General features: G+C 35.7%; 1 protein-coding gene across 2 annotated transcripts in view; it reads left to right on the top strand.

Annotated features, from left to right (window-relative positions):
* LRP12 (LDL receptor related protein 12) overlaps nucleotides 1-26,073 on the top strand; it is a 53,069-nt gene extending 26,996 nt beyond the window's left edge. Inside the window, exons 2-7 of one of the 2 annotated variants that reach the window (XM_069779884.1) lie at nucleotides 2,512-2,568; nucleotides 9,706-9,841; nucleotides 11,345-11,547; nucleotides 16,467-17,568; nucleotides 19,023-19,155; nucleotides 22,852-26,073. In XM_069779884.1, coding sequence (XP_069635985.1) covers nucleotides 2,512-2,568; nucleotides 9,706-9,841; nucleotides 11,345-11,547; nucleotides 16,467-17,568; nucleotides 19,023-19,155; nucleotides 22,852-23,715 — 2,495 coding nt within the window. In that variant the 3' untranslated portion in view covers nucleotides 23,716-26,073. The remainder of the gene's footprint in view (nucleotides 1-2,511; nucleotides 2,569-9,705; nucleotides 9,842-11,344; nucleotides 11,548-16,466; nucleotides 17,569-19,022; nucleotides 19,156-22,851) is intronic. The other variant, XM_069779885.1, reaches the window with a different exon arrangement.
* Nucleotides 26,074-26,415: the final 342 nt, after the last annotated feature.

Below are 26,415 nucleotides of genomic sequence, written 5' to 3'. Positions count from 1 at the left end.
TATAGTACTTGGGTCTGAGTTGAGGCTTCATCATCAAACAGTGATTTTCTGGCTAATCACTGATGTTAGTTTGACAATAAATCTGACATCACTTTACATCAAGAGATTACTTGTTAGATCATAAAGCATATTTAGATGGAAGATATTAAAGTGTTCAATTTTTTGATATTGACTGAAGTTTTCTTAATTTAACCCACTAATTCTAAGTCAATGTGTACAGGATTTGGATGTGAGTTCCCATTTTAGTATGCTTCTTGTTGTTCCTGATCTATAGTTTTTGTGAATTTTTTATATGTACATTGCTTTTCTTTCCACCACTACAGTGTTATGTCAGTATTTTCATGGTTTATTATTGTTTTTTTATCAGAGCTGATTTCATTAAAATTCGGGGGGATTTGTTTTCCTGGCCTTTATGTATAGGCAGCTTGTCTGTAATTCAGATTCCAGGGGCATCAGTGGAGTGCCCAGATATTGACTGCCGTCAATGTCTTTACTTCAGGGTTTATCATATTTTGAAATGTTTGTGAATTCCTTTTTTTTTTGCCATGCTGTTCGTTTTCAGTGTTCAATAACAACTACAGATACATTGCTATGTGCTAATAACCCCTTTTTGAAAATACAAAACCAGAGATAATCCCTACTGTAATTTGAAAGATGAAATACCAGTAAGCTACTTCTAGCTTAAAACAAGAGGTCTTGAAATGTGTTAATGTTTTCCCTATGTTGATGGAAATAATAGAAAACAAGACAATCAGAAATGTGCTTCTGTGGAATCAGTTAAAAGTAAAATCACTTTACAGCAAAGACAGTGTTTATTTTGTAAATTTAGAGCTGTTATTGAAGACATGAAATCAGAGCAGTAAACACTCCTTAGCATGTCAATTTATATGCAAAATGGAGAAATTATTTGGAGAATAGCTTTTTAAAACTGATAGGTATATTTTACTTTTGAAAATAGTTTAATTGGAAAATAGTTGCTCACTAATACAGTATTTGAAATAGTTTTTGTTTTAAAATACTTATGTCTTTTGAATGTTGAGGGGAATTGTTAGTGTGGAATTTTTTAAAATTGAGACAAAGCAATGTGGTATGTAAATATATGCAGCAAAATTAGTTCATTAAAAATGGAGGGGAAAACATGTCACTTAAGAGCTCAGTAATTCAACTAAAAAAAAATTAGACTTGCTATTTTTTCTACAAATTCTGATCATTGGGTTTCTAACTATTGTGTCTTTAGGAAGTAAAAAATTATGTCTTTGTGCATTTGGTGTCAGCCCTGGGAGCAATTTCTGAAACATTTTATTTGTAACCACTGCAATGGCAGAGTGTTGAGATGCTTGCTTAGGTGTATATATTCTAGGTCAAGTTTAACAGTCTTTAGGCTTGTTATAAAAGGAATTTGAGTTTTCTTCATATTTAAGTTTTCTTCGTATTTTCTTCAGTATTTAAGGTTCTTGTTACCCAAACATATCACACTTATATTGCAGCGCTGGTAGAACAACTGATCTCACATGTATGAAAATCTGTGTGACATGGCAAATCTTCAATATTACAAAAATTTGAGGGATGAAGAGTTGTGGTTTTAAAATTTGCTTAGTGATGTATTTTACATTTTAGATTCACTGCCTGTGTTCAAAGGAGCTTATTTATGAAAGTAGCTCTCTCCTTCCAAAACGCCTGGAAGATTTTATTAAAAATTTGTTGTAAAGGTTCAAAGAAAACATGTTGAATAAAGAGGAGGAAAATGAGAGCTGTTCAGTGGGAGAAATATGCACAAAGACAACTTGATCTGTTACATCATGTAACAGGGCTATTGCCTGTCAGCAAAAGTATTTGCCTTAGCAGACTACTTTTACTTTAGAGGAGTACAAAGTAGTATGAGATTTGGAGGAATAACTTTCTTGTCTCTAACTCTTGATGACCACATGGGTCTTGTTCATCTTTGCAAGTATGCTTAGTTTTAATGAACACTGATGGGGGGTTACTCTTGAAGGTAGCTAGTTCCTGGCTATATCTGAAACATCTTTCTGGATAAAGGGTGTAGGCTGCAATTCATCATGAAATAGATGGATGTCTTCCCCTGGATGTCTTTATTTGCATAGTATTTACTTACAAATCTCGATTGAGGAGAAGATGGGGAGGATGCATTGAAATAAGCCTTTCTTGAAAAGAAAAAGAGCATCTGATGCAAAATCATGCAAAGTCTACCATCTGAAATGCCTGAAGTTTCTCAAAACTTTCTTACTGTCAGTCTCTTGTTCCTTAACTTTCTAGTATATTTAGTTGTCCTAGTACACTAATGATGTTTGGGTTTTTTTTTTTTTCATTGTATAGTAACTTTTTCTCTAGTTTTTCTTTTAAGTTTTATCATAAAATGAACGTAGGACCTTTCATGTTTAATATTAATTAAAATAACTTCAGTTTTGTTCTTTCTGTTCTGTAAAAGGGTATCTGAAGAATTTTTACAAATTTTATCTTGGAAATTAGCTTATTCATTATGTTTAATTTTAGGAAATGGTGCTCTTGCAGAACATTCTGAAAATGTGCATATTTCAGGAGTGTCAACAGGTAAGTCATTTTTTGTAATGTTTAAATTTCATGCATGACTTAAATAGTAAATATTGAAAGCCACCTGGTATCTTATGAAGAGATATTTGGCTATAAAAATTATTACTGCCTTTTGCAGCATGTAATAAGGAATGAAGCAACTGGAACATGGAAAAATTCTCATAAGATAAAATTGATACCTGCATGCTCATGAACAGATTATGCCTTTCTAAGTGGACTGCTTAATTATTTTTCCATACAAACATTGAACTAAGAGAAAAGTTGGTTTAAGTTGAATTGATATTTTCTTTCCACAGTAAAGTTTTTGTGAAATGAAATTTATTGAAATGTAATTTTGGACACTGCTACTATCAAATAATATAAATCCAGGAGTTATGCGTTTCACCTGATTAGATTGAAGCAGTAACTGAAACTACTGTACACTTGACTGCACAGTTTCCTTAATACAAGAAAAAAAGAATTTTAGAACTCATGAAACTGAGAAACTGATGAGATGCTGGGAGAATATGGGGTGTAAAAGCAGCACACGTTGCTCAAAGGTTGCTACATTCTCTTCCAGTACTTACGCCTCTTCTGGGCAGCAGCCGCAGTTGGGACTATTCTGTGTTACTGATATGACTGTGCGTCCATTAAGGCATTAGGTGATACCACTGTATAGTCTTTGTTCTTCGGATGTTAAGCTGTGTCAGCTAAGCTGCTGGTCATGTTTTATGATACAGATACTCAGAATATGTGCAAATGGGGAGATAAACACTGATCTTCAGTGGGTAGAAGAATGCAAGCCTGATTCTTTCAATAGGGAAGCTGCCACTAATCCCTGGAAACCAAACTGATTTTCACATCTTTCTCCTAAAATAAGAGTCAGAATGCAAACTCGTCCTTTTTGACAACAGCTTGCACATCTCACTGTAGTTATCTTTTCAGTATCGCTTCAAACATTACATTGCTACTTGTGGATATGGTTAAGTTTTTGGATAAATGTATTGTCAGTGGATGGTCTCTGTTAGACCATACCACCTTCTTCTTCCCTTTCATTGTTTCCCACTCAAAGACTGTCAACAGTCTAATTATGATCTTTGCTATCCATTCTTGTGCTATGTCATGAAGAATGTTGTTGTTTTTCAACAGTAGTAATGCACCAAGTATCATATATAGTACATTTATGGCACACTGTAAATAATAAATAACACAGGTACTTGCCACTGTGGGAAACATTGTTGCTGGAATTGGGTTGTACAAGAAACACACAGCCTAAAATCTAGCTATGCAGTTTTCAGGATGTGTTTTAACAACCTTTCACCCCTTTGTTTACTGCAACAGTCATATCACAGGTTGCAATACAGGCAGAAAATCATCTGCTGGGTAAGAGGTGAATGGAATTTTTGACTCTGCTTTCAGTACTTTGGCCAGCATGCTTGAATAGGCAGTGCCAAGAAGACGAGAACACAATGTACTTCCTATGCAAGATAACAGCAGCTGGTAGACAGGCCTTTAACTACTGAGAAGAAAGATCCAGTGAGGACTTCCATTTAAAAATAAATTTAAAAAAAAAAAAAAAAGTTAAAAAAAGTAGTTCTGGCGGTCCTGTTTTCTGAAACAGCCTCCCAGCTGGGGAAAAATAAATATCATACTCTTAAAGTTTCTATCTTGAATATAAAGTGAAAATTCCTCACTGGAGAATTTTGAGATAGTGGGGATGGGGATGGTCTTTTAATGAAAACCTGAAGAAAGCATGTAGACAGACACAGTGGCATTTTTCTTACAGTTCTTTGTATGTACATCTTGGGTATATGGTCCAAGTATAAAAGATGGGGATGGATTTAGATGATTTTTGAGTTCCTTTGAAACAATCTGGATCTCCCAAACATGTTTTTGAACTTGCGGATTATATATTTGATCAAGCATACCTGGACAGCTTTATATTTATCAGAACAATTTTAAGCAGAGTTTCTGTAAAATAGCACCAAAGACATCTGGCCTTTAACCTTTCTAAATCCAACTTTAACTTGGTGTTGAAATCAAGCAAGCGAATTTCTTGGACAGTTGCTACTGAGAAGGGATTTAAAATGAAATTATTGTCTTGATGGTAGATTTCCTGTCATGCTGCTGCTGCAAGGCTACATGACCTACCTTACAAAATTATGTTTTAATAGCACAGACCTCTGTGATCTTCGGTATTTATGCTACTGCTGTATATTATATCTGCCAAGTTACAGGTACACCTCTAATATATGAGCATGCTTTTTCTACCACCAGCAGTAATCGAATGTTGTCTCTTGCATATAAGCTATCACTAAAGAACAAGTGTTTATGCCTTTAAAATCTGAAAAATTGAGAAGTATTTTCAGGTCTGTCTTTAGGGTATGTTGCACCATAATTGTCACAACTGCAAAACCAATCCCTCTGCCCCCTCTGTTTCAAAGAACTTCTACACTGGTGAAAACACTAGTTCACAACAATTTAAAAAAAAAAAACCAAAACAAACAAAAAAAACCCCAAACCATAATGATTCCTTTTTGCTGAGTGTGTCTCTGTATTGCAGAGCAAAGGGCATTTTAAATTAAAGCTTTTCAGCTTGACCTGAAGGCAAGATTCCTGTGCCTTCCTCCCCTGTAGTTCTCCAAATAAGACTTTCAGTGGCTCCTGAGAGTTACAAATGCAATAATTATCCTCCCTATTCATGGTTTAGACTTTATCACAACATTATTCTCTTTTTATTCTAAGCTGTTTTAAACACCTTCAGATCATTTATCCAGCTGCATTCATGTCCTTACCGTGTCCAATATAATGCGTACCTTATCATCTTGTGGTTCACATTGAAAGCTAATTCTTTTATCTTTTCAACTAATCTCCTGGCATTACTGTGAAGATAAATCCCTAATCTCCCTTTCCCTGCTTTTCTGAAGTGACTTTTTTCTTTGACATGTTGTTCACTGTTACTACAGGTACTTTACTTCTCTAGATCTTGCTACAGAATTTTTGCATAGGTTTCTTAATTATTTTCTTGTTATAACTTGCAAGTTGAATTTGGTACTGTAAAGTTTTCATTGGCTCTCTTCTGTTTACCAGTCAACATCCCATAGGTAGTTCACGGCCATGTTCTGTAATGTGGGGTGGTGCACAAATTTCAGGAAGAAGGGAATAAGGAAAACTGTTGTACGTGTTTTTAAAAGTCCACAAGAAAATCCATATACACCAGAAAACCATGTGCACAGCTTATTCTCTCAGCAGGTTTTTTTGACCATTATTTTGCACTTTAGTCTGTGAAACATCTTCAGTCCTAATTATAGTATTGCAGTCTACTGAACAGAGCTATATTATAGCAAAGTAACAGATTTGCATATTGATTGTTAATGAAATAAAGGCTTACAAAGGAAAGAGTTTTAAGCACGTAGGAGATGGATGAGCAGAACTGTACCAGAGAATATAGGGGAATTGAGAGGAATGTAGGCAGAGACAACACCCATGTAGAAATGGTTGTGCAGGAGGGATTTGTTCCACCCAGAAATCTTAGAGCCACCAGCATGAGATTTGAAAACATCTTGGGCATGCATCACTGTGTGTCTTTGCTTCTTTATGATGCAGCCTTGTCAGTTTGTTTTGTGCTTCTGCCTCGGTTGCAAACTCATCTCCTCTTTTTCTGACTCCTGATTTTCATTCTGCAGTTTTCTTATGTATTTTTAATACTTCTAATAAATTATTCCAAACTTAGTCAGTTTTCCTGCAATTTTAAGTTCCTGTGGCCATAACTGACCAATATGACAAATGCCTGCAGGGCCACTAGCAATTGAAATTAGAAGTGCAAATTCTCCACAACTTAGTGTAAAAATGTTTGCTTCTATTGATAGATTTCTGTTTTACGCACTACAGTCGAATTGGTTTTTTGATTCCCATGTCCTTCTTGACCATGTTTACAAACACATGAATAACATGTATGTTACATTATATTCCCAAAAGCTTTCGAAGAAACATCCTAGTTAAGCAGAGGGTCAGGAATTGATTTTGATGGGCTTGCTATTAAAGTAGATTCCTTTAAAAACTGTTCTGTTTCAAAAAGTTATCCTTGATTTTAAAAATCTTTCTGAGAAATTATTCTCTTTGAAAATGACAGCACTTCTGAAGTGCAGCTTCTTACACAGTTGATCTTGACCTTTATACTCTTTTTAAGCAAATGGGAGATTTCTGTTGTCTCCCAAGTTATAAGTAAGATTTCAGTTCATGGATGTATACCAAGTACACAAGTACATTCAGTTTATCTAGCTAACCTGAAGTTAAGGAAGCTGTAATTCCCTTTTCAAGTCCATTCCGTTTTGTTTTTTGAACCCCCATTTTGTCATATGCACACTTTCTTCTGTTTGGTTTTTTTCTCTTCTACAGAATTAGTACTGTATTGTTCACTCCAACCTGTATTTTAGTGCCTGTGATCATTGTTGCTTCCTCATGTCCTCCTTAGTCGTCTTCTCTCTTGCCATATTAGATGGTGATGGAAATGGTCGTATTTTGCCCCCAGCTTTTTAGTGTTAGCTTTGGTGGAAACAGAGAAAAGGCCATCTTAAGTAAAAAAAAAAAATATAGAAAATATAGGGATATGGCTGGTATTGCAAACAAAGGCTAAAAAACCTGAATTTGAGTAAAACTGGAAGTTTTCATGGTGCCCTGAAAATACTACCTTTGTTATACAGGCTTTCCATGTGGAATTTCTTCCATTCAACCTCATGTAACAAGTAAAAGTTACTGCTTGTACTACTGCAGGGATTGGATTGAGTAGGTTATAGTTGTCATGATGTGCTGTGCCAGCATAGGAATTTGCAGAGCTAATTGCATAGTAATTTACAGTTGCTAGCAATGTTTGGAGGTTTCTATTGAATAGACACGTGGTGTACATGTGTTTCTAGCATGCTTAAGTTTTTGGAGGTGAACTTTGTAAAACAGAATGAACATGTGTTGAATGGATTATTTTTATTTTGTAGTGTAAGGTTTTTCTTTGTCAGGCAAATTTTAAAAGCTTCCTTATAGGTTCTCAGTGACAAAATCTCCTATGTCAGTTTGTAAATATCTAAAACCAGGTGAATGTTGTAATAGCATAAATTTCACCTGAAGGCAATTTATTTTAAGCTGAGTACTATTTCAGTAGTAACCAAGTAGTGCATGGAATTGCTTGCCAACATCTGCCAGCTTGGTACAAAATGCTTTACACATTCTTCTACTTTTTTGCATGTTTTTGTTTCGAACCTGTTAAAACTGCTATTTTACTTCAACATTTAATTGTGAATAACCAGTTTTTCTCTCCAGTCCTTCCATTTCATGTCTGAACAGAGGTAAAGTATATCCAGATCATTCACACAGGAGCACTGTTCCAAAGTATCATGGTATTAGAGCACCACCTATAGGGTTTACTCAAAATTAAAACAAGGTTTCTAGTGAATATTCAAATAAAATAATATCTTTCTTTATTTTGAGACTTTTTCATCCCTAGATATTAGGAGAGGTCCTGTGTTCTGTAGCTAAATTATGTTAATACTTAACTGTGCAGCATGAATGAAGCTCTAATAAGAAACATGAAAAACTATTAAAGCAGTGTTTTCTTACAGCTGTACTTGAAAACAGTAAATTTACTGACTTTTGTTTCTAGATTTCTGTATTTAAGCTAATACAGAAAAGTCAGGCATATGCCAGCATTTTTGTCTCTTAATCCTTTTAAACCTATCTTTAGAAATGTATGTTATTCCATATAGAATATTTTTAAGTAATAATAATTTAAGAATATAGCTTTTTACTGTGTTAGAGCTGGACAGTAGTCTCAGGTCCCTGTAATCTTGAAAAATTATCTTAAAATCTTAATTGTGGATAAAAATAGAAAAAATTAATAATCTGTTTACAAATTACATGATTACAACTCTTGCACTGTTACAAATGCAGTTCATTCTTCATCGTGTTTGTTCACTGCATCAGTTCTGATTTGTTATTTTAATCAAATACATATTCAAAATTTAAAAAATTCTAACAGCTTTTGATCATCAGACAATAATGAAAACGCTTCCTCATTTGTAATAGTTCTTGTGTTTGAACTACTGTGCATAACTGATTGTGCTACCAGTAAACTTTGAGAGCTTGCAAGTTTTGGACTAGCAGTGAGGAAGTTGTAAAATAAGAGCATAGAGAGCAATTACTTTTAATGTGTTTTCTGACCTCTGAAACTTCCTCATAATTTCAAGCTCTGTAGCGAGCCTGGCCTTCCTATTTATGTGATGGTTGTGAATATACTATATGACAGGCGTTGGATATAAGGCTGCTAAGGGGGGAAAAAACCCCCAGCAAAACAAAACCACAAAACTAGTAAGTACATTACTTGAAATAAAATCAGCAGAGCTGGGAACACTTCAGTGAAAGGAACAAGCAGCTGAGTTAAGGCCAATGCAGAAAGCTACACCTGTAATAAAGTAAGAATACAAATGGCTGAGTTACTTCAGCTGCATAGAATTAATCCTATAAATATAAGCTTTCTAGTCCATTATCAGAAATATAGTTATGCAAGTCCTTCTTAAGAATAATCTCTTGTGAACCTAACTTTTAATATCTATAAATGAAGTGTGCTGCAGTAAGTGTTCTTTGCCTTCCAAGCATTTGGAATCGTGTGTTTGAGGATCATTTCCATGCCAAGGGCTGGAAGGGGGTATTTAAGTGATGGCCAGGCACTGGGTCTTCCTGAGATGGGAAATTTCAGCTACTTGATTATTTAGCTTTAATTTATTTTTCACCTTCTAATGCGTTTGTCAGTATGAGGTGTAAATGCATGATTAAATTGAACTGAATCTTTGTGAAGGCTAAGAATAAAAATAGGAAATATGAAATCTTTCACTTCAGTAATAAAGTTGTCAAAGTCTGTATAGAATAATCTTTTTTAATCTATAGTACTAATTGACATTAGTATAAAAGTCTGCACTGGCAACATTGGAAAACATCTTTTGGCTGACATGTTCCATTATGAACTCCTTTAGACATGTTTTTATTGCTACATCATCTAATTCAGTGTGATATTTTCCCTGATTAGTGCTGATTTTTTTTTTTTTGTCCTACTGGCTTTTTAAAAAAAATGGAATTAATCAAATTGCTTTCAATATATATGTATTTTTTTAGCTTGTGGAGATATTCCAGAACAAATTCGATCACCAAGTGGGACAATCACAAGTCCAGGGTGGCCCTCTGAGTATCCTGCCCGCATCAACTGTAGCTGGTACATCCATGCAAACCCAGGGGAGATCATTACTATAAGGTAACAGTGCTCCTGTATTAACCACATGGATTGAAGAAGTAGTGCCTAGACTTTTTTAACTGCCAGTTGCGTATGTACCGATTTCTTCTTCCTTCCTGTGAATGTAGGATTTCTGTTTTGTGTGTTTTCTCCCTTTCCGTTCATCTGATTTGCTCTCACGCAGCCACATAGCATTTGTTTTCAACTGGAGGATTGGTGACTAGAAAAACTTCTACATGCTTATTCATTTGATTTCTTTTTAATGTCTCTGAAATACAGGAATTTTGCATTTAAAAATGTGTAGGGGAAATTCTATAATGCTTCATTGCTGTGAAGTTTCATGGTGTGCTTAAAAATTACAGGGTGCAAATAGTAAATTAGTAGATATGATCGCAGTTTTGGAAATGCTGACTTTTGGTGCAGGGAGCTCCTCACAGTTTCATGTATCTTGTAACTTCTCTGAAGAAGTAATGTAAAAAAGTTTTATCATAGGTTCAAGTTGTCATTAGTTCATTCCCCATTACTGCCATAAGGGGAATCTAGGCTTGTGTTTACCATCAAGATACAAATTAGTACTGCTTCATAGGCTGATCATGAAACTACATTAGCTGAAGATTTACTTCAGTTTCCAGTACAGACTTGCTGACCTAAGAAGCAGCTCTTCATTATGAAGTATTTGCTTTGACATGAGTTACTTATTTAAAGTACTGCTTTTTAATTTAAACAATCTTTCTACTAAATATTAAACTGGCATAAATGCAATGTAAAGTAGGTAGAACTGTTCATCTACTAGTATGCTTTCTAAACTTTTTCATACTGGCTTATTTTTAATAAAACTTTTTTTCCTCTCACGTTGTTTTTTTCCACTCATACATTTCACATTTCATTTCTGGTTTACTGCTCTGCTGTCTGTACAGACCTGTTTTGCCCAGACTGTCTCCCATTCACACTTCATTACCATGACAGCCTGTCTTAGTATAGTTGTAGCCATACCATGACATACCTGTTGGGTAACCAAGTAGTGCAACTGGGAGAAAATCTTATCTGAAATCATAGTTTTGAACAATTTAGCTGTATTTATAATGTCAAGTCATATCACTGGCTAGGTGTAGCATTAGCTATAGTTCTGATGAAATTTGGGTTAAATAAAACCACTTAGTACTATATGTAAGTCATTAAATGAGACTCATAAAGACAATTTCATGAACAGAATTTGTTTGTTTGTTTTTAGATGAAGCTTCCTTAATGTGTTTTTTGTAGCAAAACTGAGCTGCTTTAAGTAGTGGATGCAATATTTTGGTTGACTGAATGGATTCTTGCTGTCCTCATAATGTAAAATCATCATCACCACAAGGTTAAATCCTATTTTTATATGGGTAGAGAAGCTGCTCTTTTTATTTCAGACCAAAAAAGACTTACAGCTAACTTCCATTTTTATGTGTAGTAATTGATCAGCTTGGTTGTGTAATATCCAGTTAGTTCAGTAGCAATTTTGACTTTTTTTTTCTTCCTCTTTCCTTTCAGCTTTCAAGATTTTGATGTTCAGGGATCACGACGATGCAGCTCAGATTGGTTAACAATTGGAAGCTACAAGAACATCGAAGGATATAGAGCTTGCGGCTCCTCCATTCCTTCACCGTACATCTCTTCACAGGATCATGTTTGGATCAGATTTCATTCAGATGATAGCATCTCCAGAAAAGGCTTCAGATTAGCCTACTTTGCTGGTATGTTTCAAATGATACCTAGTACAGTTTTATGGTTTCATTTTTTGTTTCCTGTTTCAAGAACTACTTCCTTTTAGCAGGGTACAGTATGTGTATTTTCTGTAGTCACTTCAAGGCTTATTGAAATCAGGGAAAATATACATTGTGTAAAGTATTTTGATCCATGCACAACTTGACTATTCAAAGTGGGAATCGATTACAGTAATAAGCAGAGGGGATGATTTGGAGAGGAAAAAAATTCACTATTAATACTAGGCAACTGGAAGGTTTTTTTAACAGTTTAAGATTTGAAATGTTTTCATAAGACTAAAATTAGTTTGTTAAAATAGTTGGGTAGACTTCTGCGTACCATAAATATGGCAGGAGAGGGAAGAAATGGCAGGATTTCTTTTAGAATTCTCACAGAAATTGCATCATTTTTTCCCCATCTCCAGAAGGTATACTATCTTTAAAAAATAAAATAAAAAACCCCCCACATATTAATATGATGGATTATCTAGCCAAGTACAGACATGGTTCTGTAAATGCAGAATTTTTCTTGGATAATTCAAGTATGCGATATAAGCTAATTACTAGTAGTAATAGTTTGAGACTGTTTTGGGGGCAATTCTTGCTCTAGTAGCTGTTGCCAAGAGAGAGGAGGAAGCCAGTCATGGGTAAAGACTAGTTCCAAACTTGTTTTTGGCCTTAAGAGGTATTACAGTTTTATGCAATAGCATGATTTTGGTGTTCTATGTCCTGAACATCCCAAATACTGGATTATATTTTTCTTTGTTTTCATAACGGTTTCACGTTCTCTTGCTCCCAATATATGCCTATATCCACTGTCTGGCCTGCTCCAAATCTCTGTGCGCCAGCTTTTAACTCCTCTCCATAAAACAACTCATACTCTTACACCTATCCACTGCCACCCATCTTCAAAACTGTTCCACCAAAATTCAGTAAAATGAGTCCTGATCTCCTCTAGCCTAAGCCATATTTGTTCCTGGTCTGTATTCTGTACTCTTTCTAATGACTTTCTCCACCCTGTCAGCGTCTTTCACAAACCTGAAGTTTCCAGGCAGGCTTATCCCTCTCTATTGCCTGTTTTCAAGCTTACAAAAAAGTTCCCTCTACGGTTCAGCTCCTTGCAGCTTAGCAAGTCTTGGGAGAAGTAATGTAGCCTTGCATTTGATGCTGGCTCAGCTTTCAAGGCAGCGTTCTTTCTACCTGTGCTTTGCTTACCATCTCACCAAAGATGATGATGGGGGTGGGAGCCACTGTCTAATCAGTCATGCTCTGCTACTGTTTCTGTGAACCGCCCACACACACACTGTTATCCGGTGTGAGGCATCGGCTTCTGCCCTGTTTATCTCCCTGTCTTCGTAGGCGCAGAGGGAAGGCAGCATTTGTGCCTGAGGGGCTTTGAGAAGGAAGGACATTTTGGATAGGGGTGTGGAATGAGCAGGGGAGGCAAGCCACAAGCTCAGTAGAGTTTTTCTGAAAAATCCTTTCTTCTCTTTTCCTCCAATCTTGAAACAATTTCATGACGTAATCCCTCTTGGAAGAAGCTGTAATGTTTTCAACAATAAGCAGTTTTTTCTGTTACTTGATTTCTTCTTGTTAGTGCCATGCAGTAGTACTCAGTTTAGAGCACTTAAGACTTTAATCCTATGTTTTTAAATGTCTTTAAAAAAAAAATAAAAATAATGTTTTGTTTTAGGGGGGAGGGGCTGGTTGGTTGGAACTGTACTGAAACTTTGGTTTGAGCTTGGTCCCTGCGTTTGATATGATAACTTAGGAAGTATTTCACAATTGAGGTGGAAACGTAGTGTTTCAGTGATCAGAGTAGTCTTCTAATGTAAACTGGCCTGTGTATAGCAGAAGAGTTGAAAACCTGCTTTAATAATCATCTGATCATTTTCACTTTTGAGTGTGAGGAGGAGACTTCTGAAATACTAACAACATTTTTGTTATACGTTCAACTGTGCCATTATGTTGTTTGATTTCTTCTCATTAGCATCATGCAGTAGTGCTCAGCTTAATGTTTCAACAGACTATTTAATTCAGTGTTGTTAAGGCTACTCTCAAAGGTGGCATGTGATTTCAGAAGAAGGGGAAAAAATAGTAATACTTCAGTTACATGGATGCAAGTTAGACCTACTTGTGCTGGAATGATAGAAACAATATAGATTACAAGCACAAAAGGGACCATTAGGGAGCTCCATGTTTAAAATCTGATATGGAAGATAGGCCATGTAAATTGTTTGAATTAGTTCTTGTTTAAAGTAAATAATATCTTCCAGGTAAATATTCATATTTCATTTTAAACAAACAAAACAATAACAACAAAAAAAGCATTACAGTTAGGAAGGGTACTTGACTAGAAGGTAAATTTGTGTCACTTTACTTGTCTTTCTTCCCTCTGTCTTCCTCTCACCACTTTTAATTTATCAGCCTTTTTAATTATGGGTATCAGAGTGGGACAGAGTTTACTAATGGTGATGTAGAGTGGAAAATAGAGTTAATGAAAGTATAGAGGTATAGGTTCACTCTAAATGCATGGAACAATTGTGTTAGTCCTTTGGTTACAACTGCACATGGGTTCTGCTAATTATCTTGTACTATCCTGAAGTCTTTTGTGGTACAGTTTCCAAAGACTTTTTTTGTACATCTCTTATTATTTTAAGACTCTAATTTTTTATTCATATGTAAACTTTCCTGATGTAATGACTTCAGGATCAGTGATTAAAAAGCGCTAAATCAGGATAAGTGGGCAGGTCTTCTCTGGGATGTTTAAAAGACTGCAGAAGGAAGAGCTTATGTTGAAATCGTATCCTGTTTTGTTACTACAATATTGCCATTAGTATTTACAGGTCTATTTTATAGCTTTCTACTCAACCTCTTCCAGGCTCTGCAAGGTAGAAGCACTGAGCTAGAGTATAATCAGTACTTGAACAAGTTCAATGACTCTTCTTATGCATATTCTACTGTATTGCCTTCCACGTGTGGACCATAGTCATTCAATTTAGGCAGGACAAGTCTAGTAGTTCAGTTTTACAAGTTTCAAATTCAAAGCCAAGGTTCTAAGTATTTGCCATACTAATATTATGAATGATGTGTATGTGTGTGAGTGTATTTTATATCTATATAGATATAAAATACGTATATATATATATGAATACATATATATGTATGTAACAGAACAAGATGATCATACCATTTATACTAGATCCCTGGGTTGTTCTAGTGAAATAAACATTTTCTAAAACTTAATTACCAGCAGCACATACATTTTGCTCTCCTTTTACTCTGTCAGCAAATTTTTTGGCTTAAACATTCTTCAGCAGTGCTTAAACATTTATCATTCTTGTTGGTTTCATTTTTTCCTGCATTCATTTTTTAAAAACCTTAGCATTTTTGAATTTTTAAAATGCTGACATTGCACCTTTTAAAAAAAATTATTTCAAGGTAGAGTATTTCTTTTTAATGCTTTCTAAGCTACTGAAAGAGCAAAAAGGAGAACAGAGTGACTTGACCTATCACAGCAGATTAGTTGCAGCAAGGGAAATTCAGGCTAGATATGAGGACTTTTATCACTTCGTGCGGTTAAGCACTGGAAATTTGAAAATACTTGATTGGACAAGGCCCTGAAGATCCCAATCAAACTTCAGTTAGCCTTGCTTTGAGCAGATGATTTGATTAGGTGACCTCCAGAGATCCATTCCAATCTGAATTGTTCCCTTGTAAAACAAGATAGAACCTGCTTCTCCTGGGAAAGTTTATATTTCAGTAAGTTCATCATGCTGTCTTTCCTGTTTCTTTTTTAAAACGCTAAGTATAGTGATATTTAGATTTAGTATATATTTGTGTAATTTATTTCCTGAGTTACTGCTGTGTAGGACCATCTGCATTGCAGATTTTTTTGAGGTTTGTTTTGTTTTTTTTTTTTTGAGGATTGACCACAGCAGTTTGTTTTATAGGCCATTTTACAGTCTGTACTGTCATTTTTAGAAATTGCAGTGATTTTAAATGATACAGCAGTATTTGACTCTGCTAAATAGCTTGCTTCCCAGCTATGCTTCTGTGTTTAACATGGTTGGAACTTTAATAAATGAAGGCGTGAAAAAAATATTCTTGAATTTACAAGTGTGGTAGTAGCCAGTAGACCACATTTTCTTAAATAAAGGTGTCTCAACTTCCCATGCCCCTGACCAGAATAAAAAAAAAAAAAAAAAAGACATACCACCACCCCCCCCCCAACTTTTCCATGTTTTCTAGACTACTACTTGGATCCTTAACTTTTAAAGTATAATTTTGTGTTCAGGCAAGCATGTGTTTCTGCATTTGCTGCACTCTCCTCTTAGTTGCTGGAGGAGAGGCAGGAGCAGTGGGAAGAGGTGAGGCCAGAACAGAGGTTTCTCTTTGGTTGGTGGTAATAGGTAATCTTCAACTGTCAGCTTCTCTCTTGCCATAAATCCGTTGGTACAAAGTAGAAACCTATGAAAATAGGAGAGAGGTCTGACTGCTTTTACAAGAAAGAATTTGAGGAGGTAACTGGTACTGCAGGATAAAATGTTTCTGTATTTTGAGTGATAGAGGAGAAAAACAGTGCAGTATTTTTCTGAGTTATTTTAGCACCTTATAAGCCAAATTTTTCAATCACTATAAATGAGCATTGTTTTGTTGCTTGGGTTAAAGTTATTTGAGTGAAAGCAGCTAAGGATGAGGCTCATGCTGATGTGCTGGCAGAATTTTGACTCAAAAAAACTGTTTTATCTTGAAACTTACTGAAAGCTGTGATGATTTACAGAGATTTTAAATAGTTATTTTGCCATTCTGAACTACCTGGTGCAGCAAATAAATGTGACACAAACCATAAAGTGCTAAATTCTAAAAAGAGAACATTTTTATAATTTCTTTTCTTTTTTTTCTTTCAGGGAAATCTGATGAACCAAATTGTGATTGTGACCAGTTTCATTGTGCTAATGGGAAGTGTATTCCAGAAAGTTGGAAATGTAATAATATGGATGAATGTGGAGACAACTCGGATGAAGAAATCTGTGCCAAAGCTAATCCTCCAACAGCTTCTGCCTTTCAACCTTGTGCTTACAATCAGTTCCAGTGTCTTTCTCGCTTCACCAAGCTTTACACTTGCCTTCCAGAATCTTTGAAATGTGATGGTAACATTGATTGTCTTGACCTAGGAGATGAAATAGACTGTGATGTGCCAACATGTGGGCAGTGGTTAAAATACTTTTATGGTACTTTCAGTTCTCCCAACTATCCTGACTTCTATCCACCTGGAAGCAACTGCACCTGGCTGATAGACACTGGTGATCATCGCAAAGTAATTTTGCGATTCACTGATTTTAAACTTGATGGTACAGGTTATGGAGACTATGTCAAAATATACGATGGATTAGAGGAGAATCCACGGAGACTATTGCGTGTGCTAACAGCATTTGATTCTCATGCTCCCCTTACAGTTGTTTCATCCTCAGGACAGATAAGAGTGCATTTTTGTGCTGACAAAGTGAATGCTGCAAGAGGGTTCAATGCCACCTATCAAGTAGATGGCTTCTGTTTGCCCTGGGAAATCCCATGCGGTGGAAATTGGGGTTGCTACACAGAGCAGCAACGCTGTGATGGCTACTGGCACTGTCCAAATGGAAGGGATGAAACCAACTGCACCATGTGCCAAAGAGATGAGTTTCCCTGCTCTCGAAATGGTGTTTGCTACCCTCGTTCAGATCGCTGCAACTACCAGAATCATTGCCCTAATGGTTCAGATGAAAAAAATTGTTTCTTCTGTCAGCCAGGAAATTTTCACTGTAAAAATAACCGCTGTGTGTTTGAGAGCTGGGTTTGTGATTCTCAAGATGACTGTGGTGATGGCAGTGATGAAGAGAATTGCCCAGTCATTGTGCCCACTAGAGTAATAACTGCAGCTGTCATTGGGAGTCTTATTTGTGGATTGCTGCTTGTCATTGCACTGGGATGTACTTGTAAATTGTACTCACTCAGGATGTTTGAGCGAAGGTAAGTAGAACAGATGGCCTTGAGAACTTAAAAGATATGAAAATATTTAAAAAATTTATGGTATACTTGAAACATTTTTATTGACATACAGTTACTGTTGCGTGTGATTTCTAAAGGTGTTGTTCCTTCTTCTTCTTCTTCTTTGACAGTAAAAAGAGGTTAGTTAATCATAAAATCATAGAATATCTCAAGTTGGAAGGGACAGATGAGGATCATTGAGTCCAACTCCCTCCTCCTCGCAGGACTACCTAAAGCTAAACCATATGGCTAAGAGCATCATCCGGGTGCTCCTTGAACTCTGACAGGCTTGGTGCTGCAACCACTTCCCTGGGAAGCTTGTTTCAGTGAGTGACCACCCTTTCAGTGAAGAAAAGGGGATAGAAGTATTCTGATTGCTTAACTATTGAGTGTTAAGCTTTCAGATGTTGTTACCAAAAAGAAAGTGTGGAAAAGCTGCATTTCTGCAATTAAGTACCTCAATTCTGTATTTAACAGCCTGTTTCTTCTATTGTAGACTCTCTCATACAAGGATTATGCATTCTTCAATTTTTATAAAATAATAAAAGCATTTGTCATCATTTTAACCCCAGCCAGCAACTAAGCACCATACAGCTGCTCACTCACTCCCCCCTCACCCAGTGGGATGGGGGAGAGAATTGAAAAAAAGTAAAACTCGTGGGTTGAGATAAGAACAGTTTAATAGAACAGAAAGGAAGAAACTAGTAATGATAACAACATTAATAAAATAACAATAGTAATAATAAAAGGATTGGAATATACAAAACAAGTGATGCACAATGCAATTGCTCACCACCTGCTGACCAAAGCCCAGTTAGTCCCCAAGTGGCAATCCTTCCCAGCCCCCCTCCCCCAGTTTATATACTGGACATGACATCACATGGTACGGAATACCCCTTTGGCCAGTTTGGGTCAGCTGCCCTGGCTGTGTCCCCTCCCAACTTCTTGTGCCCCTCCAGCCTTCTTGCTGACTGGGCATTAGAAGCTGAAAAATCCTTGACTTTAGACTAAACACTACTTAGCAACAGCTGAAAACATCAGTGTTATCAACATTCTACTCATACTGAACCCAAAACATAACACTATACCAGGTACTAGGATCACAATTAACTCTATCCTAGCCAACACCAGCACAGCATCTCTCATGGTGCCTTTTATATTTAGTCCATGGTGGTTTGTTTTGGGGGGTTTTTTTTAGGAATTTATTGTTAGGTTGGTTTTGTTGTTCTTGTCTCAGCTGGACAGACCCATAGGAATGACTGCAAGGACTTACTGTATGTTCTTTGTCAATTAAATTTCAATTAAATTAATAAAACTTCATCTGCTGAAATTTATTATTTCAGATTATAAAAGTCTGATGTAGTTTTACTCTTAAATATATCTATATATACACATCATAGTCTTACGTATTGTGAAATTTCTTTTCTCTTTGAAAGGTCATTTGAAACTCATTTGTCAAGGGTTGAGGCTGAACTGTTAAGAAGAGAAGCTCCTCCATCCTATGGACAGTTAATTGCCCAGGGTTTAATTCCACCAGTTGAAGATTTTCCTGTTTGTTCACCAAATCAGGTAAGATTCCAAAATAGCAGGCAGACCACTTTAAAATTTAAGGAGGCTGAAATAAAGGTATTTTAACTTTCATCTGCTTTTTTGTTCTATAGCATTTCATTTTCTTCCTTTCAGGCCAATACTATAATATTAAGGATTAACCATTGGACAAAATCATGATACAGTAACACCACACTGTTTTCTTTGCAGGCTTTTTTTCTTGTTAGTGAATGCCAGTAATGCATACTATAGAATCCCTCTTGCATGAAAAGTAATAGATTGGTAGATCTAGTTGTATGTTCTGTATTGATGTTATTGTATAAGTTAAGATTGCAAGGTAGCACTTCGAAATCTGGGAAAGAAGAATTGAGACCTGTAATGCAAACCATAGTTCATATCCACTGTGCACATGTGTTTAGGTACGATCATGCCCACTGTGCATAGAAAAGATGATTGCAAAGGTAAGGCTGTCATATCATATAAAATTAACAGGAATGAGTAACGAAGTAAAAGCTAGTAAATGGGAGTTAATAGTGTCTAGCCATCTTGATTCTCAGATGGATCATTAGCACGATTCTGATTTGGTTGATGAATGAATTTCTATTGAAACAACTTTTTCATTTAAAAAAGAGTGACTTTCAGTTATAATGCACTTTTGTGAAATAGAAGAAAAGTCTCAGTCTAAGAATCCTGCTGTATTAAAGTTGGCATTAACTTGTATTATGTGTTGCAGTTAATACAGTAAAGTTTACTGTTAGCTACTATTGCTGAGCACATAAGAAAAATAGTTATAAGATGGTAAGAAGGGGAATTGGTTTCTTTAATTTGAACAGAACTGATCTCATTACGTTTATTCTGCCATAGATTTCACTTATTCTTTCACACATACATGTTCACAAGCAGCAGCTGTCATCCATCACAGAAGATTTTGCAGAGGAGAGGAGGAATATGAGTTGCAATTTGCATGAGAAACTTAGAAAACATATCAGAAAGAAGACATTGTAAAGATTTTTGAGTAGCTAAACTAGCACTAAACTTACTAATTAGCTTATTAATGAATGCCCATAATGAACATGTAGAATTCCTCATTCTTACTGGATGGGTTATCATGTTTATTATAAAGATCAGTATGTTTCTGCTTAAAAAGAATTCTGTACTTGCATAAATTTGGCTTGTAGTCCTCTTTTCTGAAATTAAGCTTCACCAGTTTGTGATGCAGGTATGCTCACGAGCCTCTTGAGGTAGGGATAGGTCGAGAAAGTCTGTTAAGACAGTGAAATTGTTATGCGAAGATGTGTAAGTCCTCTAGTATATGTAACTTGGAACAAACCAATGTTTCCTGCACACCCCTACCCTGTATGGGACGCTTCAGGTTTGGTGCACATGAACACATTTAGGAATCATTACAATTTTTAGACAAACAGCTTGCTCAGACCTGTTTTTCATCATGAAACCCCACAAAGGTAGCCTAAAGATCTTGGGGTTTATTTAAATGAAATCTCCTGATAGAGAGGACAATTCTGGAAAACGCAGACATGTAGTGGCTGCAGTCAGAGATTGGTACTGGAGCTTCTAAAAAGCTGTGCAATTACTGAAATTTTCTTTTATCTTTAGTTTGACTTAAATTGAATTAACCACTGTTGCTTTAGATATATTTTAATTTTTTTTTTCAGAACTAAAATATAATGGATTTGAAAGACTTGCTGAAAGTGGCAATTTTTCATAATGAGACATAACAAAATGTAGTTGCTTCATAGTCTATGTAACCATGATTTCACAGTCCATAAAAATACTGATGCATGTACAATAGTTTTGAACAATGAAAGTGTGTTAGTGAATTCGCATTATGAAGACCAGTATTTCAGATAAGACTTGTGACCTTGAAAACTTAAGTAGCTGTACTGGGAAATTAACTAGCATAAAAATAAGGAATAGTAGGGAGCAGGCCATCACCTTCAAAAATAATGAAAAAGTCATTCTAGAGCATTGATGCTTCCATGATAAAAATTTATACTCTTATTTAACCAAGAAAGTTGCATTGTTTAAAAAATTGTTTTTCAGAGGAGAGAATATCAGTAAAAGCTTAATTTAATGTAAATTAAATTCTATAAATTATAAAGCTCAAATTAAATTTTTTATATGGTTAAGTGTTGGGGGCAGGGAGTCAGTATTAAGTTAGGATGTGTTCGGCTTGCTTTGTTTTGAGCAATATATCCATCTTAAGATTGCAAATCTGTGTAGGACTGAAGATACCTAGTTGAGGTTTCCTGGAAGTTAGTAGCTTCAAGCTAGAGGAAACTTGGTTGTTCTGATTTGTATGTAATGCTTTCCTCCTAAAACCGATACATGCCTTCAGAGCTGGATTTTCAAGGATGAGTAGCAGTCTCGCCGGCAGTTTTTGAGTAAGGCTACTGAACATAAGTATTTATATGCTTGAATTCAAATATCATTCTATGAACTATTGGAAGGGAGGAGGTAGGTTGTGCATGAAGTATTGTTTGGATACTGTTCTATGTATGCCCAGTGGCATCTGAAGGATTGTAGAAGGGAGCTGAAGGAGACAGCATGAGAACATTGAAGTTCAGTGTTCGTAAACGAAGTGAAATACATGCATAGATGTTAAGTGTTTAACTGGGGAAAAAAACCAGGCTGTTCTGAAGAATATTCTATATTTTTGCCATAATCTTCATTAAAAGATGCAAATATGGGCTTTATCCTGTAATTAAACACATCAGTGAATGTTTTCAGAATCGTGGGCATCTGGCAGATCTTCTGCCCTAGTATTTGAGAATTGAGCTACTCAGCTGAGGCACTGTTTTCTGTAAGTTTGAGTAAGGGACACCCAAGTCAATGGTGTTAATATGTTTGTGTTACCTTACAATTTAAAAGTTATACAAGGTTTTAAGCAGAAAAATTCAGGCATGCATTGTTCTATAGGTGAATGACTAGAAAATGTATACCAGATTTGGGAAATGTATGGTTTAGAACATGTAAGATAATTTTAATTAAACAGAAGCATTAAAGCATTTTGAAACTGGAATTAACTGATTATGCCAGAATGGGGAAAAAATCAAACTACAAGCCTCTGTTAGAGAGGATATTTAATTTAGTCTCTATTCTAGGCAGCCCCATGGTAGTGGATAAGGAAAGGTCACCTCTGTTAAATCTTTCTGGCAGATTTAGTTTTTAAATCCTAAACTTTTTGAGGCATGTTTCTATGTACTGTACTTTTAATATTCACAGTGACTACTTCATCTTCTTGGTAAGATTATATGTAATATATCTTGCATACCTGGGTCTGCACTGGGTCTGTGGATGTACTTTTCTGTAATCAGTGTTCCATATCCAGGTTATAGTGCCTTGGTTTTTACTTTGTCTTTATTTAGAGGTCCTTTATTTGGGCAGAAATGTACCTTATATACTTCATTGCTCTTTTATTCCCCTTTTTCTTCCATCTGTATTTCTGCTTAATTTCCCTGTTCATAATATTTTTTGCTCAAGAGAATCTAGACTTTTTTCGTGCTTGCTTTGTTTTTAAAACAGCCTATTGCTACATACACCAGATTCTTAATATTAAAGATGCAAGATTTTTTAATATTTAAGATACTACATTTAACTTTGTGGTTATATGCCATTCTGCACAATAGTGGCCATTCTTTTGTTCAAACAGTGCCAACATACTGTCAACACTTGATTGTTGCTTGTCTTCTCATTTAGGCTTCGGTTCTGGAAAACCTGAGACTGGCAGTACGATCTCAGCTTGGATTTACCTCAATCAGACTTCCTATTGCTGGCAGATCAAGTAACATTTGGAATCGAATTTTTAATTTTGCACGGTCACGTCATTCTGGATCATTGGCATTGGTCTCAGCGGATGGAGATGATGTTGCCAGCCAAAGTACTAATAGAGAAGCTGAAAGAAATAATACTCACAGAAGTCTGTTTTCAGTTGAATCTGATGATACAGACACAGAAAATGAAAGAAGAGACACAGCAGGAGCAGTCGGTGGTGTTGCTGCCACCTTGCCTCAGAAAGTCCCACCTGCAACAGCAATAGAAGCAACAGTTGGAGCGTGTGGGAGTTCCTCTGCTCAGAGCGGCAGTAGCGGTAACACGGATAGTGGAAGAGAAGTGACGAGTGTAGAGCCCCCAAGCACAAGTCCCGCACGTCACCAGCTTACTAGTGCGCTAAGTCGTATGACTCAAGGCTTACGCTGGGTACGCTTTACTTTAGGGAGATCAAGCTCAGTGAATCAGAACCAAAGTCCTTTGAGACAGCTTGATAATGGGGTAAGTGGAAGAGAAGAGGATGATGATGTTGAAATGTTAATTCCAGTCTCTGATGTAGCATCAGACTTTGACATGAATGACTGTTCAAGACCTCTACTTGATCTCAGCTCAGATCAAGGACCAGGGCTTAGGCAACCTTACAGTGCAACACATCACGGTGTAAGGTCATGCAGTCGAGATGGCCCCTGTGAGAGCTGTGGCATCGTACACACTGCCCAGATACCCGACACTTGCTTAGAAGCAACAGTGAAAAATGAAACTAGTGACGATGAGGCATTATTACTCTGCTAGGTACGGATTGTTTAGGAAAGATTGTGTACAAGTTGGAGCAATATCTGTCATTGTTTTGTACTTCACAGTTAAAACTAGTTTTTAGTTTAAAAAAATCCAGGACAACATTATGTTAAAACTATTTTAGCCTGTGTGGTTGATTAAACATTTCTTATACTGGATGACATTATGGAACTATTAGAGTGAACATTTTAATGGCTCTGAATACACGATGTGTGTGTCCAGTATAATCTGATTACTCTTTAAACTGAAGATATCCCAGTTAGTTTGAAATTTAGTTTATCCTGGTACTGTAGTTCAAACCAGAAACATGGCTGCTCAAGACTTATTTGGCTGCCTGTTTAATCCCATATTAACAGGTGAATTTGTACAGAATTATCTTCCTTTAGGAATTGACTCTGTTGTATTATTGCCAACATACTTGTAACTTAATATACTAAATACTGGTAAGGATTGTTAATGTAAAATATGTACTTTCCTTTGAGTTTATACAACACTTTGTCTAAATATTCTTGAATTTCATCATAATGTGAACTTATTTAAAGGGAGGAGAAACTTTCTCCAGGAGCATTCTTTTTCTTTCAGAAGTACAAAATGCAATGATTTGTGAAATTTAGATGCAATAGATAAACTGATGGCAAAAGCTTTTATAGCACTGACTTTCCTAAACTGCAATCTAATATGGTACAGCCAAATAGTATGTAAAATCCCCAGTCATTAGTCTTTTCGATTTGAAGGAAAAAAGGGCCGAAGATATTACAATATGTGTTAGTTCTTTAAATATCCAATATGTACAAATACACTACAGAATAAGTTCCAACTGGTAATAGATCTTTCCCTAATACTGTAGGGTATAAAGCTTGTTTGGACTCAAGGGATTTGCACTAAAATCATATTAAGGTCTCTAATGAGCTTAGTGCACAAGCACTATCACTTTAAGTACTATTATTGTCTAATATTGCAATGGCTATATATTTCCATGGCTCTTTTCTTGGGGTGTTGCATTTTTGTTGCAATTGAATTTGCTTTACTAATTCCCTATTTATTCGTTGTATTTAAAAACTGGTTTACTTGGTTGCAGACTGGTTGTTCAAAAAAAAAAAAAATCCCTTTTAGTGTATTTTTTTATGGTATTACATGTTGGAGCAAAAGATCAGTGGAAAAAAAGCTCATAACTTCCAATTTTGTGATAAGCAGGTTAATATGTGGCTACTAGCGTGACAACAAGAATCTACACTTTTAAAAACAAAAATGTCAACTACTGTTTTATTTATTCTTTGCCAGTCTGTTTTCAGTAGGCTTAAAGATCCAGTATGAAATGTATTTGTGTGTGATTGTATGCTATTTATTAAATTTTAAATACTTTGTTGAATGTCATTTTAAAGCATGTTTCAAGTCTCGTGCATTTCTGTCGTGTTATGCTGTCGGGCAGAACTGACTAAAATGTTTTAATATGTATCAAAATTAAATTGAATTTTTGTTATGTTTTTGAGGTACTTTTAAAGATAAATCCAAGGTCTGTCTGGCTTTTTTTTTTTAAATATCTTCATCTCTGAAGTACAAATCGCATCCAGAAGAAACAAATAATTGAATGGATTCCAAAGTGTATATATCTTCTCCCTCTTCTCTTCATTCACAGACACTGGGATGAGAAAAATAAACGCTTTTACCATCTGGTTGATTTTATTCATGAGAGTTAGCAAGTAAATTCTGAGTTCAGGACACAGTATGTAGATTTGTGCTTTTGAGGAACCTTATGTGCAATACAGTTGTAAAAGTTTTTATTATAATGACCCATGCGGTTTCAAGTTTCAGAACAGATCACATCACACTGGTACCAGATCAGGTACAGATTGGCCCATAATTACACATACTTGAGTAAAAGTCATCAATGGCCATTTTTATTCACATTGAATAATATCTAAATCTGTGGGTAATCTTTAGTTTGATTTCAGTGGCATTGCTTATAGAGCAGGCAACTTTGCAATATGAACATGGTAACACACCCTGAAATATATGTGAACAGTATGTCCTGGTATAAAATACTGGGTTTTTAAACCTTCCTAACTAGTTGTCATTAGAAAGTGGTTATGGAAATGTTTGTCCCCAAGGCAGATACATTTTGAAGAAAGAGTCTTCATAGAATACCTTCAGTGTTAAACACACACATAGTGATCTAAATTTGTTCCATTAGATGCCCCAAAACAGCATGTACCTATGGACTCCATATTGCAGATGTAAAAAGAACACAATGTTTAATTTGTTTTAAAGGAGAAATGCTACACATTTAGCTGAGAAGTTGGATTTGATTGAGAATTTCGAAAATTGTAAATAAAATTCATATTTGTATGAGGCTAATTTGTTGCAGTGATTTTTTTCTTGGTGATTTTAAAGGGAGTGGTTGACTTTTCTTTTGATTAATGTATTAGTGATTGGGTTTGGGGTTTTTTTGCTGTTTGGTTTTTTTTTACTGAGACCGATTAAGTCATATTACTTCGTTTTGTTTTGGGTTTTTTTTTATTTTGGAGAGCTTGAATTTGTGTTTTGTTTAAGTGATTCTTGATTTAGCTATGCTACAATGCTAGGGCATTTTGAACAAAAGTCAGAATGATTCACTGTGGAATTATCTTACTTTCTGTAATAAATCACTTTCATCTGAAATCTTTGAAGAATGCAGGTTATTGTGAGGCAAGTTTTCTC

The sequence above is a fragment of the Haliaeetus albicilla genome, chromosome 3, assembly GCF_947461875.1.
Source record: "Haliaeetus albicilla chromosome 3, bHalAlb1.1, whole genome shotgun sequence".
NCBI classification, from domain to species: domain Eukaryota; kingdom Metazoa; phylum Chordata; class Aves; order Accipitriformes; family Accipitridae; genus Haliaeetus; species Haliaeetus albicilla.
The sequence above is the reverse complement of the archived record's forward strand: the minus strand, read 5'-3'. Positions and strand labels throughout refer to the sequence as shown.